This window comes from Peromyscus californicus, unplaced genomic scaffold (assembly GCF_007827085.1).
Source record: "Peromyscus californicus insignis strain IS unplaced genomic scaffold, ASM782708v3 Scaffold_23__1_contigs__length_62951481, whole genome shotgun sequence".
Classification (NCBI taxonomy): Eukaryota; Metazoa; Chordata; class Mammalia; order Rodentia; family Cricetidae; genus Peromyscus; species Peromyscus californicus.
The window spans coordinates 14,392,561-14,414,347 of NW_026294534.1; the positions used below are offsets into that span (position 1 = coordinate 14,392,561).

The 21,787-nt window shown below is 40.6% G+C and overlaps 2 protein-coding genes across 7 annotated transcripts in view; one reads left to right on the forward strand and one right to left on the reverse strand.

The window, feature by feature from the left end:
- The first annotated feature begins 47 nt into the window (after positions 1-47).
- On the forward strand, positions 48-12,281 carry Alg11 (ALG11 alpha-1,2-mannosyltransferase). The gene is made up of 4 exons (XM_052751795.1): positions 48-146; positions 1,476-1,706; positions 4,799-5,730; positions 7,939-12,281. Exons 1-4 carry the CDS (start codon positions 103-105, stop codon positions 8,208-8,210), a joined length of 1,479 nt encoding a protein of 492 aa, XP_052607755.1. The 5' UTR covers positions 48-102; the 3' UTR covers positions 8,211-12,281.
- Nek5 (NIMA related kinase 5) overlaps positions 8,618-21,787 on the reverse strand; it is a 54,870-nt gene continuing 41,700 nt past the window's right edge. For 4 of the 6 annotated variants that reach the window (XM_052751786.1, XM_052751785.1, XM_052751783.1 and 1 more), the window contains 2 exons: positions 17,729-17,837; positions 8,618-14,602 (listed from right to left, as the gene is read on the reverse strand). In XM_052751786.1, coding sequence (XP_052607746.1) covers positions 14,449-14,602; positions 17,729-17,837 — 263 coding nt within the window. In that variant the 3' untranslated portion in view covers positions 8,618-14,448. The remainder of the gene's footprint in view (positions 14,603-17,728; positions 17,838-21,787) is intronic. The other 2 variants (XM_052751787.1, XM_052751784.1) reach the window with 1 other exon arrangement.

The window sequence follows — 21,787 nt, forward strand, 5'->3', positions numbered from 1 at the left end:
AGGCAGGAGGGGCGTGGCTAGGAACGCACGCTTCCTCAGGAGCCAATAGGGTAGAAGAACAGCCAAGCGCTTCCGGGCTGCGAGGTTGGGGGTGGGGGTAAGATGGCGGCGGACACGGGGAGCTGTCGCTTGTTCGCGCTGCTGAGGTGAGGAGCTTGGTGGCCTGAGCTCACGAGGCGTCCCCCTCCTTGGTGGGGGTACTTGGGACAGCCCAGCTCGAGGCTGCAGAAGAGCCGTCTTCGTCGTGCCTCAGTTTACCGCAGCTGTTACGCATGCCTCACTCCTGGCCGAGCAGCTGTTTCCTTACCGGTTATTGCCGTTTCTCTCTCCGCTTCGTAAACCGATTGGTTAAGTCTCTGCTTCTTGACCGTCTGCTGATTTATTTATTTTTCCCGGTTGATGTCTAAATTACAAATATATTGTTTTTGTGTTTAAGATAAATACCGTTTCCTATTTTTTTTTTTTTTTTTCGAGACAGGGTTTCTCTGTGTAGCTTTGCGCCTTTTCCTGGAACTCACCTGGTAGCCCAGGCTGGCCTCGAACTCACAGAGATCCGCCTGGCTCTGCCTCCCGAGTGCTGGGATTAAAGGCGTGCGCCACCACCGCCCGGCTCCGTTTCCTATTTAAAAATTAGAAAATAGAAATAATAAGTAAGAATGCTAGCCACCTGGTGATTACCACTGTTGGAATAGTTCTAGATTTCACAGGATGTTCCTAACTTAGGAAGGCCTACCTAAGTTCCTTCAGCACCTACGTACTTTTGTTCAGGTTGAAATTTTAGAGGTGGCAGCCGGGCCTTGGTGGCACATGCATTTGATCCCAGCACTCGGGAGGCAGAGGCAGGCGAATCTGTGAGTTTGAGGCCAGCGTGAAGTGCAGAACGGCCAAGGCTACACAGAGAAACCCTGTCTCGAAAAAACAAAAAAAGGAGAAAGAAGATTTTGAGCTAGTATAATAGCGTTCTGAAGAACAGTGAATACCAGCGTTCTTGCCAAAGTTTGTATTACGTCTTCATTTTTCCACTTTCTGCTTCAAGTTCTAAAGTGATTGTTAAAAATATGAATAGGCTAGTTTCTTCTAGCACATTCTCGTTTCTTCCTCCTATAGAGAATGCCTCCAGCTCTGTACTATGTATGTTATAATGGCTAACTTTCTGCATTATAATGGTGATTTGATGAGTAATCCATAACTTGGATTATAGTTACCTTTCTTTAAAGGCTTTTGCTTAAATATGGGTACATATTGGCTAGGGATTAAATGTTTGCCTGGCGTATATGAGACCCTGAATTCAATCACCACTACTAGAGGGGGGGAAAAAGTATTAAAAATAATTGGATATTTTGTTATCAGACTTATAAGCTACAGAAATTCTCTCTGATACAAAGATATTAAGCAAATATGTAAAAGTAAACTTTAATTTGTAGCGTTGGTTTTAAACTGACAACAGATTGATTTTCACCTTTTGTTTGTTTCAGATTTTTTTATTCACTGCTCTTCCCTGGACTAATTCTATGTGGAGTTTTGTGTGTATATTTGGTCATTGTCCTTTGGCTATTCAGGCGACATCTACAGAGAAAGAAAAAGTCCGTTTCACCCAGCAGGAATGGAAAAGATCAAACGGTGGTTGCATTTTTCCATCCTTACTGCAACGCGGGCGGCGGAGGCGAGAGGGTTCTCTGGTGTGCCTTGAAAGCCCTGCAGAAAAAGTAGGTATGCATCTTTCTTAGCTAATGCACTACACGTTGCTGCTTGCCTCCTAAGAGCATACTGAATTTCAGGTTCAGCACACAGTGGTCATCCCACCTTCTCTAGCAGCTGAAGTGGGAGGATCATTTGAGCCCTGGAGTTGTAAGCCAGCCTGGGCAACATAAGCCAGCCTGGGCAACCTCTCAAAAGAAAAAAAAAAGCTGGCTTTTAAAACCTGCTCTTATTTCTCAAATAAAAACACTAAGCTACATGAGCAAAACCTGTGTGAGACTAGACCCTTCAACATTCCATCACAGATGGAGAGGGGCTCCTAAGGCCCCACCCACTCCTGAGAAGCTAACGGCAATTAATGCTTGTTGGAGATGGTGGAGTTACAGTCTTTTGTGCTGTAGCCACTAGTAAGTTGCCCTTGTTTAAGTAAATAACTCTCCACCTGTGCTGACATAGGCACCCCTAATTAAATGCCTACACACCAGGAAAAGACATGAAAGTAGGAAAAAGATTTGCTGGAAAGAAAAGATCTGTTGGGACAGGGAAGATGACAATATATGGGGACAAGGGATATGATCTTCGTGTGTGTGTGTGTGTGTGTGTGTGTGTGTGTGTGTGTGTGTGTGTGTTAACATTGTAGAAAATAATTTTATTCATTTATATTTGGTTTTATCGAGGCAGGGTCTCACTGTGTAGCTCTGTCTGTCCTGGAACACACTATGTAGACCAGGCTGACCTCAAACCCACAGAGATCTATCTGCCTGCCTTTGCCTCCCAAGTTGCTGTGATTAAAGGCATGCACCAATATGTCCTGCTGAAAATAAATTTTTTCGAAGTGTACAAAAATATATAAATCTCTGGGGTTTGTATGAAACCTATCCAGGGGGGACCATAGCCCCAAATTCCCTTAAATCATCTTAAATGCTGTACCCTTTTCCATAGTTGACATGCTGTTTAACTGAGAAAGATTTAAAATCTTTACAAAAAACGAAATAAATAAGTATATAGTTTAGGGGCGCATTTGTGTGTGCATGCGTGCTCATGGGTGTAGAGACTCAGAGCTGATGTTGGGTGTCGTACTCGGTTGCTCTCCACTTTTTATGGAGGAAGCATCTCTATCTGAACCTGGACCTCAGGATTCCTGCCAATCTAGCTAGTCAGCTTGCCCAGAGATCCTCTTGTCTCTGCCTTCCAGAGAGCTGGGATTACTCATGGTTGCCACTTTTATGTGGGTTCAGGGTTTGCAAACACTGGTCCTCACACTTGTGTGGCATGTGCTTTATCCACTGAACCATCTTCTTGGTCCAAGTCTATAGTTTCAATATTATATTGTAATCAGGCTATAATTATGTACATATGTATGTGTGTATATATGTATGTTACTTATAATGTGTTTAAGAGAATTTGTTACATTAGAATTAGTTAAGTAGCTCAGGAAGTCTGTCTGAAAATTGGGGTACCAAAAAAAAGGAACGATATGTTTATAACTACTTTAAAATAAGGGAATTAATTTTTTTTAAAGATTTTATTTATTTTTATTTTATGCTTATTATTACCTGCATGTATGAAAGTTCACAACATGCATACACTGCCCACAGAAGCCAGAAGAGAGCATTGGATCCTTATGAGCCGCCATGTGGGCACTGGGAACTGAACCCAGGTCATCTGTAAGAACATCGAGTACTCTTAACCACTGAGACATGTCTCCAGAGCCAGGAATTAATTCCTTAAAGGAATGTGATTAACTGTCCCCAACCAGTTAAACTTCATCATGTAGGTTTACATATTTGGGGGGGGGGCGGGTGTAATTACAAATGAGGAGGGAAATACTAAGTAATGCTAAGAGTGCTTGCTGATCTTCCAGAGGACCTTAGGTCAGTTCCAAGCATCCCAGTCAGGTGTTTTATAACTGCCTGTAACTCTAGCCCTAAGGGATCTAACACCTTCTGGCCTCCTGGTTACCTATATACATGTGGCATATACTCACACAGTCACATACAATACACAAAAACAAAAAACACTTGGCTGGGTGGTGGTAGCACACGCTTTTAGTCCCAGCACTTGGCAGGCAAAGCCAGGCAGATCTCTGTGAGTTCAAGGCCAACCTGGTCTACAGAGCGAGATCCAGGACAGGCACCAAAACTACACAGAGAAACCCTGTCTCGAAAAACCAAAAATAAATAAATATAAATAAATAACTCTTTAAAAGAAAAGAATTACGATCCTATCTCAAGAGAGTTTTAGTGAATCTTAGTTTTGTTTTCTGAGTATTTCATTACTGCTTTAAAGACCCATGTAAAATGAGGGTGTGTCACCCCTCACACTTTTGTCTTTTTGTTTTCTGTGTCATTAAAGGTTGAACGCAGGACCTTGTGCATGATGGGCAAGTGCTCTACAGCTAAACTACTTAAAATAAATTTTTTTAATATTTCCTAAAAATAAGAACCTCTCATTGATACGTCAGAAATTTCTGTTGGTATTTGTTCTATTTAAAACCCATAGTAGAAGGAATGGCAGATAATTAGAAGACATGATATCTTAGTCTCATCTGATGACTACAACATAATACCTTCGACTGGATAGTTTGTAAGTGAGAAATGTATTGCTCGTAATTCCAGAGGTTGGGAAACCCACAATCCAGAGCCCAGTGGTAGGTAACCGCTGCTTACTGAATGAATCTTCATGTTGTGATAGAGAGAACAGACTCCTTTAGTCCTCTTATAAGATACCACAGGTCTGAGTGTAGCTCAGGGGTAAAGTGTGTATTACACATGCACAAGGCCCTAGGTTCAGTCCTCAACAGCAAAAGATCAATTTAAAAAGGCACAATTCCTGTTAACCCCATTGTGTATCCCTTTGCTTTTGATGCCACTAGACTAGAGACTAGATTTCAACTACAGAATATGCAGGTGACAAACTACAGCACATAGTCTCATTTGAAAACTTAAGAGTAAAAACCTCAAGGGCAGAGTCAGTAGTTTAAATGCAATCAATGAAAAAGGGTAGAAAACATTAAGTATAGAAATAAGCTTGCTTATGATTATGAGGAAATTGTACCGTTTGGTTAATTTTAACCCAAATTAATAACATTTTGTTTCAGGTATCCTGAAGCAGTTTATGTTATATATACTGGAGACATTAATGTCAGTGGTCAGCAGATACTAGAAGGTGCTTTCAGAAGATTTAACATCAAGTTAGTTCACCCAGTGGAGTTTGTTTTCTTAAGGAAACGCTACCTTGTGGAAGATTCTCAGTATCCCCACTTCACTTTGCTAGGCCAAAGTCTTGGATCCATTCTTCTTGGCTGGGAAGCTCTGATGCAGCGTGTTCCTGATGTTTACATCGACTCAATGGGATATGCTTTCACACTCCCTCTGTTTAAATATATAGGGGGTTGCCGAGTTGGAAGCTATGTTCATTATCCCACTATCAGCACTGACATGCTCTCTGTAGTGAAGAATCAAAACACTGGATTTAATAATGCGGCTTTCATTAGCAGAAATGCTTTCCTCAGCAAAGCAAAGCTCATCTACTACCATTTATTTGCTTTTATTTATGGCCTTGTTGGTTCATGCAGTGATGTAGTCATGGTGAATTCTTCTTGGACACTAAACCATATTCTTTCACTGTGGAAAGTTAGGCATTGCACTAATGTTGTTTATCCACCTTGTGATGTGCAGACATTTCTGGACATCCCCTTACATGAGAAAAGGGTGACCCCAGGACACTTTCTGGTTTCCATTGGCCAGTTCAGGCCTGAAAAGAATCACGCTTTGCAGATCAAAGCCTTTGCTAAATTGCTAAGTGAGAAGGCATCTGAGTCACGCCCTTCACTTAAACTTGTCCTTATTGGAGGGTGTCGAAACAAAGAGGATGAGCTTCGAGTAAACAAACTGAGAAAACTCTCTGAGAATTTGGGAGTTCAAGAGAATGTGGAATTTAAAATAAACATCTCATTTGATGAATTGAAGAACTACCTGTCTGAAGCAACAATCGGTCTGCATACCATGTGGAATGAGCATTTTGGGATTGGTGAGTTTTCCTTTCTTTCAAACAAGTTGTTTGATACTGCAAGATATGCATTAAAGTCCTTATCTTAATATCTTTTCTATTGCTGTGACAAACACCATGACCAAGCAACTTATAAAAGAAAAATTGGGAGCTCATGGTTTCAGGATTAGAATCCATATTAGCAGCATAAAGGCATGGTGGCAGAAAACAACTAAAAGCTTACATCTTGATCACAAATTAGAGTCAGAGAGAGATGCACAGAGAATGGTGTGAATCTTTTGAAATGTCAAAGCCCACCCCCAGTGACACACCTCCTCCAACAAGGCCACACCTCCTAATCCTTCTCAAACAGTTCCACCCACTGGGAACCGCATATTCAAATATATGGGCTTATTGAGAACATTCTCCTTCAAACCACCACAGTTCCTTTGATTGTTCTAGAAGCCCCTACTAAGGCCGTAAGTCACTCTAATAAATCCTTTAATATATGTACTTATTCTGTGAGTTCTGTTCCCTTAGACTAATACAGAGTGACACAGGCAGCTGCAGATGTGGCAAAGATGGCCAGGGGAAAGTATGAGAGCAAGAGGAGCCTCGGTAAAGAGCTGAGCAGGAGCAGGTGAGCAGGCAGAAGAGGAGGAAGCTGCAGAGATGGTCATGGACTGTGCTTTGTAAACACAGAACTGGTGGTTAGTGACAAAAAGAAAAGGCTGCACACTGGGGAAAGGAAGAGGCCACCAGTGACCTAGGGAAAGATGAGTGTGGCAAGAGAACAGGAAGCCAGGGTGAAACCGTGAGAGCACACGGAGTCTGAGTACAGACAGCATCATATGAAAGGAAATGGACGAAGAGTGCAACTAGGGAAGGCTGGATAGAGTAACTTATACCTTCATGTACATCGTGTGACAGGCAATAACCAAAACTTACCCAACTCCACCTTGCTGTTGAACACAGGCAGCTGTATGTTTTGTGAGCAGCAGCACACTTTAGTTCTCTAAGGTTGTTTACACTTTCATCCTCTGATGTTATTGAACCTCTTAAAACTTTACTTTTGGTGTTTTCTTTCTATCTTTCTGATACTTGTTCATCTTTTACCATCTTGGCAATATTGTGTGGTCTTCTACTTTGTGTAGTATATTCTTTATTTTTCCTTTGAGACAGGGTCTCACATAGCCCAGCCTGGCCTGAAACTTGCTGTGTAACTAGGGATGACCTTGAACTCTTGATCTTTCTCCATCTACCTCCCAATGGTATATAGGTTTGCACCATCAATGTAGTTTTTGTGTGGTGCTAGGGTTGAAACCCAGGGTTTCATGCATGCTAGGCAAGCATTCTACCCACTGAGCTACAGCCTCAGTCCCAGTGTATTTCTTTATAGAAGATGTCTATAGACTTCCATCTACTTCTCTGTTTTAATCAAGAATGAAGCAGCATTAATTATTATGACACTTTGTAGACTAAAAGACTTAAAGGCCTGGGTGCTGGGAAGGTAGCCCACTGAGTGTACTACTCACTGTGGAAGCATTAGGACCAGGTCAAATCCCTAGCACCCATGGAAAAGGCACTCACTGTGGAAGCATTAGGACCAGGTCAAATCCCCAGCACCCATGGAAAAGGCAGGTGTGGCAGCATGCCTATGATCGCACCACTGGTGGTAGTGCTGGAGAGTCTAGTGCAGTGGGTCTCAGCCTTCCTAATGATGCAACCCTTTAATATAGTTCCTCATGTTATGGTAACCCCCCAACCATAAAATTCTTGTCATTGCTACTTCATAACTGTAATTTTGCTACTGTTAGAAATGGTAAGTATCTATGTTTAACAATGGTCTTAGGTGACCCCTATGATACAGTTGTTCAACCCCCATTCCCCAAAAGAGGTTCAGGGGTTCAACCCACAGGTTGAGAACCGCTGGTCTAGTGGATCTTTATTTAGCTCACTGGCTGGACAATCTAGACAAAACAGTGAGCTCCAAAATCAGGGAGTGTCTGGACAATCAGTGGAGAGCAGTAGAGCAAGCTGAAGTCAACCTCTGACTTGCATGGGTACCTTCACAGGCAAGCACACAAACACAAAACCCTTAAATTGTTTTATTTTGTATCATATTAAATAAGCAAATTTCCAGACTTGCATATATTTAATCAAACGTTCCTGGGTCTCAGAATTTTTTAAAGTTTGTGTTCATCAAAAACTTAAAGGTCTGTATGTTTTTGTTGTTGTTTTCTTTCTCAGGAGTTGTCGAGTGTATGGCAGCTGGCACAATTATCCTTGCACACAATTCAGGAGGCCCAAAGCTTGACATTGTCATTCCTCATGAAGGACAAATAACTGGATTTCTGGCTGAGAGTGAAGAAGACTATGCTGAAACCATGGCTCATATTCTTTCTCTGTCTTCAGAAAAAAGACTTCAAATCAGGAAAACTGCTAGAGCGTCTGTAAGCAGATTTTCTGACCAGGAGTTTGAAGTGTCATTCCTGTCTTCTGTGGAGAAGTTACTTACGTAATGCCAAATCTGTGCACATTCCGGATATTTTCTACAAAGTGGAGCTGGGGTGTGGGTCAGTGGTAGAGCCTGTGCTCGGTGTGTGCAAGGTCCTGCGTTCCATCCCAGCATCCAAAAAGTCAAAGGAAATGCTTCACTTGGAAACACCTTCACATGTAAATATTTTCTGAATTCATTGTCTATCGTAATAAAGGCAGCCTGAGCAATATTGTATATAGACAATGTGTATATAGACAAGGTAGTATTTAACAAAATGGCAAAATTACCTATATGGGAAAAGTAATCTCGTGTACCTTAATGTACAGATTTTACATTAGTATTTGGCCTCAAAATCTGAACAGTACAAATCTCAAAGGAAAAAATTACCAATCAGATTTTTACATACTCGTGTATTTTAACTTTTTTATCTTTTCCTTTTATTTTAATCCTTGAATGTCCCTGCCTCCACCTCCCAGAATGCTATGATCATAGTAATGAATTTAACAAGTCCAGTGTATGCAGTGCTAGGGATGGAACCCAGAGCCCAACGGAGGCTGGACAATTACTCTACCAACTGAGCTGCATTCTAAGCCCCAAATCCTGTTTTCAAATCACTGTACTTTAGAAAACATAAAACTTCCTGGGTTTTTGTTTTATGATGCTGGAGATAGAATGTAGAGCCTCAGAGTGGAAAGCAGGAGCAGGGACATTTGAATTCCTAGCACCACAGAATGCACTGAGCCAACCTCAGCCAAACACTTCCCTCCAGAGGAAAGGGAAGTGCTGAGAGAAACACTTAGCAGATAATCAGCTGGCACTTTAAAATTTAGTCTTATATTTTGGAAAAAACTGTTTGAGGGGTGGGTTTAGAGTTAGAGATTGAACCTAGAGTCATGCTCATGGTACACAAGTGTTCTAACCAGTGAGAGCTTTACCCCAACCTCAGAAGTCCTGGGAAACAACAGCATGAGTAACCTTTTAAGTATACCTAATAATTTTCTTAAAGGAAAAAGAAACTTCAAACAGGCATCTCTAATCCTATTCCAAAGCATCAGTCAAGAGATTGGATGGACTGATTTCTTCATGGGTGTGTACAGATATGTTGAAGTCAAAACACCAGCAGCAATCTTTCCCATAACTAGGTGTGTGTAGAAGTTGGGTTTTGTTTAGAGCCTAACACAGTTTGTTTCTATGGGTTTCTCATCCCTTAACAGCCCCACTGTGAAGAGATTCAAGCTAAGAGAATATCAAGCTAAGTTGCTTTTCTAAAACTGACCTTGTCGTATCATAGTGCGCAAACCGTGTAAAGGATCATGAGATGGCATTTTGAAAAAAGTGCCAGGCGGTAGTTAGCATACTGGGCTGGACCTCACTTCACCATTTACAAATACCTGACTTGCTAACACTAAAGCAATGCCTTAATGTTTTTGATTCTTGGGTGTTTCATCTGAAATCAAGCTGTTAATACCTTTTAGAATTGTGATACAAGATGTGAAGCATATGAAGCTACTCTGAAAATTAAGTATTGCTTTAGTAAACATAACAACCAAAGATCCCAGTGACCTGATAGGGGAAGTGGTGTGTGTGTTGGGGGTGGCTTTTAGGGAAGGGGGAAGGAGGTGATTAAAGGAGGGAGGCTGATAAAATAAAATAAGGATGTCTAAAAAAGCCACAAGGAGTCATACCGTTGATTACTAAACAACACCAAAAAGAACTGTAGTACCTGTAATTCTGTGTATAAAAATACTTGTGTAATTTTAAAGAACTTTTCTCATCTGGGCTGACAATCCTTCCTCCAAGAGCCAAAGACCACCTAACAAAAAGCCCAGTACCAGACATGAGAAGCCTCTTTTGAGTTGTTGGCCAGGTCTGTCCAAGAGACTCCTAAACCATACAACCTATTGCTTTTGCCCTTGGTTACCCCCTAGAAGTGGAAAATAAGTTTCAATTGCTGGAGTCCCATGCACTTCAGAAACGGGGCCAAGAGACCCTTAAGCTAGAACTAACTTGAAGAGCACGTACATGTGAGCACACATACACACACAAAACCTGGTTGCTGCCCCAGGACTAACTTTCATGGTACAAGAAGGTGCCATGCAAACTTCTGAAGGAGGGAGGCAACCAACAGCCATACCCAGCTATGCCACCTATGAACCACATAAAAACAAAAACCAGCATGGCAAGAAAACCTTAAGGGTGCAGTGGTAGTGGCACCGCATACTTAACAGTAACCAACAGCCCTTAAACTGGACTGAGACTGGCTCAACTAGAGGGAGAACATGGTACTGGAAACCTAGCTAAGTGCTGGTAAACAACCGCTAATTTAAAGAATATGGTTCTTCAAGTGTGGCCTCCAAACTCTAGTGCCAACTTACCCATTTTCTCCCTCTGAATATGCACTTCACCACGGACACTCCTAGACCTCTGGAAATCTTAATGAGTGAGACAGATATGGTCCCTAACACCTGATGGAGAGGTCAGAATATATTCCCCTGTTGGCTGTTTACCAGGTAATTTAACACTATAAAAGCAAATTTTAAAACTTTTTTTTTAAAGAAGTAACAACCAGTAGTAAAGGTTTTCTGTACTTGTAAATTAAAGATGTGTTTACAACTCTGTAGCTTTTGGTTTCTTAGCCAGTAGCTGGGAATCAGTATAAATTTCATCCAGCTTCTATTCTGAATAACTGGCAAGTATGTGGAGGCAGGGGATGTGACTGTAAGTAGCTGGCTGTAATGTGTGTGAGGCAAGCTTGAGCCACAGCACAGCAACAAGTGATTATGTGTGCACAGATGGGACTGTAATGACGGCATTTGTCATTTTGTACATACAGAGTTCCTTCTAGTTAAAGGAATTGCCCACACAGTTTGTCTGACATTTGTGTTAGGGCATACAAAAGAGGCACATTATTCCTTGCTGTCTCCTCCAGCTGTTTTTATTTTTGTTTGTTTGTTTTGATCTGGCTAGCTTCATTATCTACTTACTCCCAATTATATTATTGACTCACTACAATGGAAAAGCAGTGTGGCACACGAACAGAGCTTAAGTTGGAGATAATTTACTTTGCAAAGCGATTGTGGAGTCTGGAGGTAAAAGGAACCTTACACATTGTTTATTTTATTTTCAACTTTACAGACAAAAACAATTTAAAGAACCAAGTAGATTTCTTTATTATCACAAAGCTGTTTAATGACAGAATCAGGATTATGACCTGGTGTTCTGACCTTCAGCCCACTCTGTTTTTTTATGGCTAGTCTTTGAAGTAAGATTTGGCTATAGCTCGCACAGCCTACCTACCCATCCACACAAAATAACAGGACTAAAGATTATAAAAATTGGAATGAAGCCGGGCGGTGGTGGCACATGCCTTTAATCCCAGCACTCGGCAGGCAGAGCCAGGCGGATCTCTGTGAGTTCGAGGCCAGCCTGGTCTACAGAGCAAGATCCAGGACAGGCACCAAAACTGCAAAGAGAAACCCTGTCTCGAAAGAAAAAAAAAAAAATTCAAATGAAGAAAACAGAGAATGTGATGGAAGAAAAAAGGATTCTCAATTTCTTAACACTTTATACCAACTTTTCAAAATTACTTTCATGTATCAAAAGCATAAAATATGGTTTACATATATATTCTTTTCCAGTGTTCCTAACAAGGTACTACAGATATTTATTTTTTTACTAAATTTCAGGTACTGTGCAAAATGTCAAGACTCATCTTTTAACTGTTTCTAGGAAACTTCTGAGTGGCTGTTAAGTCCTCTACAATTACGGTTTTTCAGTGGTCCAAGCATTCCGTTTTGAGTCCACAGCAGTGGGGATTCACATTCCTATTTACAGTGAGTGATACCACAACTATGAAGTATGTGTTACATGGTCTTTGTATAATATATTTATAACTAATTGTGATGTAGAGCTATTGATACAGAATATACTTGTATCTAATTCTGATGGGTGATTTCTTTAATTTAATTAAAATATTTACATTATTTTTTCCACTTCCTCTTTCCCCTCAGACTCTCCTACCTCTGGAATTCATGGTCTCTTTTTCTTTAATTATTATTGCTACATGTGTATGCAAATAAATATGTAAATGCAACCTGCTGGGTCCCTTTGGTGTTGCTTGTATTTGATTTAGGGATGACCACTTGGTATTGGATAACCAATTAGGAAGCTCATCCCTGGGGAGGACTAATTCTCTCTCAGCAGTCATCAATTCCCTTTTAGCTCTTCATCTAGGGAAGAGGCTCTCAACCTTTGGGGGTCACATCTCAGATATCCCGCATATCAAATATTTACATTACAATTCATAACAGTAGTGAAATCACAGTTATGACATAGCAATGAAATAATTTTATGGTTGGTGGTCACCACAACATGAGGAACTATATTAAAGGGTGACAACATTAGGAAGATTGAGAACCACTGATCTAGGGGTCGAGCCATGTAAGATTTCCTCATCCATATCAACTGGTGTGGTCATTGTTAAGGTCTTGTTTAGGCATATTGTTGAGATTTTGTGTGTGTAGATTCCCTGTCACATCTAGAGATAATACTGCAACCAACTACCTGGTCCTCTAGCTCTTAAAATCTTTCTGCCCCTCTCTTTTGCAGTGTTCACTGAACCTTAGGTGTAAGGGTTGTGTAAGATGTATCAACTGGGACTGGGCACCCCACAGATGGTTGTTCTCTACATTTTGACCAGATGTAGCTTTCTGTAATAGTCTTCATCTTCTGCAAAAGGAAGCTGCTTTGCTCAGAGGAGAAAACTACCCTTATCTTTGGGTTTAAATACAAGTATTTAGAATGCAGTTAGGAGTTACACTGGTTTATGAAAGGAGCAGTAATACCTTCTCCAAAATCCATGACCTCACTAGCCAGGCATGATTTCCCTTCTGTTGAGTGGGCTTTGCATTCAATGTGGCAGCTATTGGTTACCACCAATACATAAGTACCACTGTTACACCTTTAGAGACAGCTTGTAGCTTGTAGGCATCACAGCTGAGCAGGACTAATGATTGCTATCCTCCCTTGGCAGCCGGCAAAGCACTTTCTAGTATTATGAAATCTAGTTCTCAAGGAGGAAGCTTTCCAGTCAGATCACCTTGAACCTGCAAGTCTTGTGTCCAAAGTGTGTGATGTCTTCTGCAACAGAGACTTCCCTTCAGCTCTGGTAGGCAACAAGGGCAATAGCAATAGCCTATATTGTTTCAGGAGTCTCTTGATCTCCCATGACCAACAACTCAAAAGGAGGTTTCTGAAGCCTGGTACTGGGGTTTTGTTGGATAGCCTATGGCTCTTGGGGGAGGGGAGAACATTGTCCTGAATCCTCTGAAAGACAAGTCTTAGCCAAACCATCTCTCAAGCCCTTTATAGACGCTTTAAGTGAATTAGAAATAGTTATAGTTCATACACTTGGTTTTGGTGTTGGGAGTCCAACCCAAGTTCTTGTGCATGCTAACCTCTGAGCTATACTATCAATTCCCATATACCCTATTTTAATAATTTCCAGAGTATTTTACAGGGTCATAATATAAGCAAAATTAGAGTAAGTACCAGTGTTATTGGTACTTTCAGAATATGTGTTTCAGAATATTATATAAAAGTATCCTTGACTCCAAAACCTTGATAGGAATAAATAAATGAGAGTGCATCTGTGTTCATGTCAGTGAATACAACAGAAAAGTTACCTATGTTACATAGCTATGACAGGAACTTCTGAAAATTTCTAGAAGAAAATTGGTCTCTGCAATTCACTTCTCCCACTGTCCTTCCTCTTAACTCTCTACTCACCCCAAAGGTTAAGATCACCCTGTGTTTTGGAAAACAACAGTTCCAGTGTTCTGTTGCTGTTTGTTCCCTTGGACTCTATGTAAATGTTACAAGTCACTTAGAAGGGAAGTGGAAGGGTTAATACAGTTTTAGTACCATTTGAGCAGAGACCAGTGTAATAGCTGCCACACATCGCCAAAGCTGTTTTTTTCTAATAAATTTTATTCTAAAGACAAATGTGGAGATATGAACAGATAGTTTCAATTTAATAGAGTTAAAGCTAAAACCAGCATTCATCGGAGTTGTCCCTCGAGAGCGTCATCAGGGCAAAGTGTATAAAATCAGTAAGAGAGTGGACTTTTCTTTAAGGACATGAATCCCTGGCAATGAGAAATAGTATTCATGCTTGCACATTTTGACTGGCATTTGATGAACTGTGGCCTTAGCAATACAGATTAGATAGGCCAAAACCAGCTTCACCTTCACTGGAATTTCTAGACTGGCAAGTTTATGCTTTCTTTCTCTCCTGGCTTTTCAGCATTCTTAGAGGAGCTGGGAGCCTCTTCCCTTTCTTCTGTGGAAGTTGCAAGTTTTTCTAGGGATTCTATTATTTCACTTCTCAACTCATCTTCAGACTCTTCAAATTTTCTGAAATAATAAGCAGTCAAAATCAGTGTTATGATATAAAAGCCATAATAGAAAAACTAGTTTCCTTTTTCATTCCCTGCTTCCACCTGAGCATTACACAACTTGGATGTTCATCAGATAACAAATTATTTTATCAGTTTGGCCTGGGGAGGGAAGTATATGCGACTGAATGTGTGTGCAGATGTAGGTGCAGGTGCATATATACATTCATGCAGAGGCCAGGGAAGGACATGGGGAGTCCTGCTCTGTCACTCTACATTATTCCTTCAAGACTGTCCCTCATTAAACTCAGAACTAGGCTCCAGCTAAGCCAACAATCCTACTATCTGCTCACAGCACAGGTTGCAAGCACACAAAGCCACACCTGTTTTAGGTGGGTGCTGGACTCCAAGCTCAGGTCTTCATGCTTATACCTACCTAGAAAAAAAAGATTACTGTATAACACATTTACACTGGGCTAAGGATGTAGCTCAGTTGGTAGAGTGCTTGCCTAGCATGTGAAGTCTAAGGCTTGCTACACAGCACTGATTGAAGATGGTGGCACATTCCTATAAACTCAACACACAGGAAGTGGAGACAGAAGATACTCAAGTTCAAGATTGTCCTTGACTATATAACCAGTCTGGGATATCTGAGTCCCTGCCTCAAAAATAGAAACAAACACCAAACCACCCAAAAAAACCACTATTACACTAGGAGCAGCCCCATGCAGCCTCTGTGTAGTGTTTCTTGACTCTGGCAAAAGGACATCTGAACCAGGCAGAGTGGTGCAGGCCCTTCATCCCAGCACTCATGAGGCAGAGGCAGGTTGCATTTGAGGCTAGCCTAGTCTATACAGTGTGTTCCAGGACAGCTAGGGCTACACGGAGACACCCTGTCTAGAAAAACAAAAACAAAAGAGGAGTGACTGACCTACACCGTGTAGGTTTGTGTAAGTGCACACTGTGAGGTTCACACAAAGATGAAATCACCTAACAGTACATTTCCAAGAGCTAGTCCTCTCATTAAGCAATGTGTGGCTATAATTAACCAAGGGAAGAGGCAGATGAAGATAGAGACATGATGGCTTGCCTTAGTAATTCGTGGCAACAGATGACCTTGGAGAACTATGTCCCCACTCCTAAGAGTATCAGGCAGAATGGGCCATCATCAAATGGACTGAGAAAGCAATGGGAGACAACAGAGGTGACAAGGGACAAGAAGCTCCTGCTCAGTCCTCCAGGGAGCCCAGCCCTGGAAGACAGTCGAGCATGGTGGTGGTGGTGGTGGTTGTTGTTTAGCATGTTGAGACGCTTGAGAGAGAGCAGTACAGATGGGAATCCCTTATCCAAAACACTGCTGCTCCTACACATTTCAGGTAAGTTCTAAACCTGTAATAGATGGAAAATTACAGGGTCTGGAGAAGTGATTAGGCCATGAGAGCAAAGCTCTAATGAATTGGACATTGCTTTATAAAAGGAGCCTGATGGAGTGTTTTTCCATTCCACTCAGAACAGTGCTAGACAGTATCTTTGAACTCAGGACTTAGTCCTCACCAGACATCAAATCTTGAATTCAACAGATTGCAAAACTGTATACTTCTGTTATTTATAAGTAACCTACTCCAAAGCTTTTTGTTTTAGCAGCCTAAACACTAAGATCTTTTTATTTTTTATTATTATGTGTATGAATGGTATGTGTATGGTAAGCATGTGGAAGTTAGAGGACAGACTTCAAGAGTCAGTTCTCTCTCGCTCTCTCGCTCTCGCTCTCTCTCTCTCTCTCTCTCTCTCCTCTCTCTCTCCTCTCTCTCTCTCTCTCTCTCTCTCACACACACACACACACACACACACACACACACACACACACACACACCACATATTACAGGTATGGTGGCTCATGCCTATACCCAACACTAGAGAGGCTGAGGCAGGAGGATTGCAGGTTAAAGGTGAGCCTAAGCTGCACAGTAAGACCGTATTTCGAAAAACAAAATCAGAAACAAACCCAAGTTCTCATACATGTTAAACAGGCATTCTTCTACTGACCTGAGTTCTCCCTGCCCCAAGTCCCTGTTTTAATTAAATAACTTAAAATACATTCTTCACAATATAATCATATGAAGTTCTTCATGGCCTAATTCAGCTATTTCTTGTATTTGCAGTCTCTCATAGTAGATGCTGAGTGACTGCATTTTATTTTGTTTTGAAAGAGGGTCTCATCTGGCTAGATGCTGTTTTCACATTTCAATTGTGAACTTGTCTTCATTTCTCCTGAGAAAATTCAGCACATTATAACAATATAAATATAGCACATGTTTTATATTTACTTCTTCTGAGATGCTAGGAGTAATAACATCCTTTAATGTTACTCTTAATGCTGGTTTCTCAGTGCGGGGGTTTCCAGGCCACCCACATTCTGTGATTCAAACTCCAAATCCAAGCAAACTCAACTCTTGAGCTTACAAATTCCTTGTGAGATTTTTTTCCCCAAGTGTGGTAGTTTGAGTGAGAATGCCCCCCATAGGCTCATATATATAATATATATATATATATATATATAATATATATATATATATTATATATAAGTTTTGAGGGGTTTTTTGTTTTTGTTTTTTGAGACAGGGTTTCTCTGCATAACAGCCCTGGCTGTCCTGGAACTCACTTTATAGACCAGGCTGGCCTTGAATTCAATAGAGATCTGCCTGCTTCCTGAGTGCTGAGATTAAAGGCCTATGCCACCACCACCCAGCATGCATATATATTTAATATGATGCAATTAATCATTTTGTGAGGGACAGAGTTTAGACAGGATGTCTTGTAGCCTGGGCTGGCTTTGAATTTTCTTGTAGCTGAAGATGACATTGAATTCTTGATCCTCCTGCCTTCCTTCCTATAACTCTCAAGTGTTGGGATTATAGATGTGTACCCCAGTGTGAAGCAAGCCTATGATTCAACCCTAAAACAGAAAAAAAAAAATATACTGATAGACACAGATACACATGCATCTCTGCTCACCCATGCACACCACAGAGAAGGGGGGACGGGGACAGAGCCCAAACAAATCCATTTATATTATAAAACTTAAGTCTCCTTAGGTAGGTCTCCATGGGCCATCTTCTATCTCACTTGCATATGACCTACTCACATATCACCATCCGATCCTGGATCCAATTGTTCATCATCCACTACAATGCCAGCAGCTACTTCTGCCTCTTCCTGGTCTTCTTGAGGAAGCTGTGGTTTTACCATTACTACTGAAAGAAATGGTAAAGATTAAAGTAGACTAATCTATGCATTGATGAACAACATATACCCACAACCCTACAGTGAATGCCATCCATGATGGCAAAACAAAGTACTGGCAGGGATGCCAACAGATACATGTTGTGGTTGGGATGCGAAGTGTCCCCCACAGGCTCAAGTGTTCGAATACTCGGGCCCCAGCTGGTGGTACTATGTAGGGAAGCTGTAGAACCTTTGGAAGTGGCTCCTAGATGGAGAAAGTGGGTTGCTGGGCAAAGAGCCTTGGGTTTTATAGGCATGCCCTGTTCCTGACCCATCTCTGCTTCCTGGTGCACCGAGGCATGTGCAAGCAGCTGCCACATACTCCTGCCACCACAGAGACAGCTTCTGCCATGCCTTCCTGCCATGCCATGATAGACAGTGGCTCCTCAAGTCATGAACCAAAAGAAGTCATTTGTCCCTTAAGTTGCTTCTTGTTGAATCTTTAGTATCAGTGATGAGAAAAGCAATTAGTGCAATATTCATTTATTTGGCACTGTACTAAAAGTAATGGAAAACACAAGAAGACATAAAAAATGAGTATCAATAAGGGTCAGACAGAAAGAGACAAAATTACCCCATTTGGAGGTTGCATAGAAATTTTAAGAAAAGTATGAGTATCAAAACTCAAGACTTGCCAAAACTGAACCATCCTTATTCTTCTCCATTTCTGTAAAACCAGTGTCTATCTGTGCTTTATGCACATAGTGATGTGGCCTGCAGAGCAAACTGGAAGTACACACATATACACCTTCATCATTGCAACCGAGTCTTTGTATTCATTCTTATTATCGTAAATAATAATCTTGGTCTGGGCATGGTAACATCTGCCAGGAGGACTCACAGCACTCGGGAAGCGGAGGCAGGAGGAGAAATGAGTTTGAAGCCAGCCTGGGCTGTACAAGATCTTGTCTGGTGTCTTAGTTACTTTTCTATTGCTGTGACAAAACACCAAGGTCAATCGCCTGCTTGGATGGGGTATGGCCCCCTCCTTGTATGACATTTGCATAAGCTTTTATCATTTCTTTTTAGGAGCAGAAAAATTCCTTAGGCTTTTTCCTTTCACTGGTTGCAGGATTAGCTGAGAAGGGGTCCCACCACTCCCTTTGTTCCATTTTTAATCTAGTCTCTTTTTCTGGCACAAGCCTTGGCTCCAACATTAAATTTATTTATTTACTTACATTAAACCATCCCTGTATCTCTTTGATGCATCCAACTTGATCATGGTAGATAATCTATTTGATGGGTTCTTGAATTTAGTTTATAAGTATTTTATTGAGAATTTTTGCATCTATGTTGATTAGAAAACTTGGCCAATAATTTTCTTTCTTTCTTGGTGTGTGTGTGTGTGTGTGTGTGTGTGTGTGTGTGTGTGTGTGTGTGTGTGTGTGTGTGTGTGTGTGTGTGTGTGTGTGGTATTGGATATCTGCCTGGTTTGAGTATCAAGGTGATCCTGGCTTCATAAAAAGAATTTTAAAGTGTTCCTTTTCTAGTTTATGAAATAATTTAAGTAGTGTTGTTAGTTCTTATTTGGAGGTCTGAAAGTTTGAAAATCTTTGAAAAAATCTATCTGGGTTGAGCATTTTTTAGTTGGGAGAGTTTTATTACTGCTTCCACCTTATTGGCTGTTATGTGTCTGTTTAAATTATTTACTTCAATTTGATTTAACTTTGGAAGGTCATATGTATTAAGAAATTTATCCATCTTCTTTCTTTCTTCCTTTCTTTTTTATAGATTTTCCAGTTTGGTAGAGTATAGAATTTTATGGTACATGATGATTCTCTAAATTCCCTCAGGGTCTGTTGTAATGTCTCCCCTTCATCTCTGCTTTGATTAACTTGGGTGTTCTTTTTCTGTTTTAGTTATTTGGGGTAAAGTATATTGGCCAATCTTGATCATCTTTTAAAGCAGCAGCTCTTTTTTAAATTGATGTTTTTTATACTTCGCTGTTGTTGCTGTTGTTTTGTGTTCACTCACTTCAGCCCCTGACTGTTAGTATCACTTCCTATCTACTCCATTTGAGTGTTATTTGCTCTTCTTTTCCAAGACCCTCAGGTTTAACATTATGTTATTAATGTTCAATCTCCACAGGTTTTTTGATGCAAGCACTTAGTGCTATAAACTTTGTACTTATGAATGCTTCATTGTGTCCCATAGATTTGGGCATGTTGTGTTTCATTTTTTCATTCAGTTCTAGGAAGTGTTAAACTTCCTTCTTGATTTCTCCATTGACACAATTTTCATTCACTAGTATATTGTTTATTTTCCACGAGTCTGTGTACTTTCTGTTCTTTCTATTGCTATTCTATTTGATTTAACTTTGGTTAATACCCAGTATTAATACAAATAAAGCTGGGTATCAACCCAGCTTTATTCCTTTGTGGTCAGATAATATGAAGGATGTTATTTCAATTTTCTTCTGTAAATTTGTTGAGACTTGCCTTGTGTCCTCATATGTGGTTGATTTTGCAGACAGTTTCGTGGACTACTGAGAATAAATAAAATGTATTCTCTAGTGTTTGGGTGGAGTATCCTGTAGACGTCTGTAAGATCTAGTTGATTTATGGTGTCATTTAGCCCCACCATTACTCTAGTTTCTGTCTGGACCGATAAGAGTGCTGAAGTTTCCCAATACCACTGTGTCAGAGTCAATCTGTGACTTTAGATTTAATAGCATTTGTTTTTATGAAAGTGGGTGTCTCTCTGGTGCACACATGTTAGGACTGTAATATCCTCAGGTTTTTTCCTTTAAGGAGTGTAAAATGTCCTTCTCTATCTCTTCTGATTAGTTTGGGTTTTAAATTTGTTTTGTCAGGTATTAGACTATCTATATCTGGTTGTTTTTTTATTCCTTCTGTGTTCAGAATAAAAGTCCATCAGGGCCCAGCTGTGTGTGCTTGCCTGCTTGGTTGACAGGACTACACACCATTCTGCAGAAGTAAAACTTTTTGCCCTGCTGAAATACTTTGGATCATGTGGCCATTTTCCTGGAACCCTCGAACCCATTTCTAACACTCAGGCTGTCTCAAACATAGGTCTTCCAGCCTGTACTTCTGAAGTGCTAGGGTCAAAGACCTACAGCACCATGCCTGACCTATGCTTGATTTCCCCAGAATGATTTAGTGTAAATATCCCAGGGAAAAGGTTAAACAATAACATAGATGTAAACATCCTAGGAAAAAGTTAAACTGTAACAGAGAAAATTATATTTTGATTCAGTGGAAAATAAATCACTTAGTAATGAATCTAAGTTTAAACAAAGATGAATTATATAATAGCCATTTTGAGTCAATAAGAAAATCTGTTAATAAAAATATAATATAGATAGTCAGGTGTGCTGGTGCATGCCTTTAATTCTAGCACTCATGAGGCACAGGCACAGTGTGTGTGTGTGTGTGTGTGTGTGTGTGTGTGTGTGTGTGTGTGTGTGTGTGTCATGTTTTATATATATATAAAGTTTTACATATAGTATATAACATATAATATATAATGTAGCTGTATTTAATGATGTGTGCTTGTCATCCCAGCTACTCAAAAAGCAGAAGAATCACTTGCACCTATAAGCTGGATGTTTTCTTGGACAACAAAAGATTCTGACGAGAAAGAGGGGATAGGTATTGCTTTAAAAATGAAGAACACTCAGGAGGCAGAGGCAAATGGGTCTCTGTGAGTTCAAGACCAACCTGGTCTACATAGTAAAGAGTTCCAGGCCATCCAACCATCCATACATAGTGAGCTACATAGTGACACACAGTCTTTAACAAAAAACAGTGGAAACATAACAAAATGAACTGTTTTGGTTTGCATTCTTACTACGCATAGGAAAATAAAGTCAGTCCACTGTAACCTATCAGAGCTCAGCAATGCTAGGTTATCATCCCAGGGTGCCAGTCCTTTTCATCAGTTGTCACCTTCAAATGCT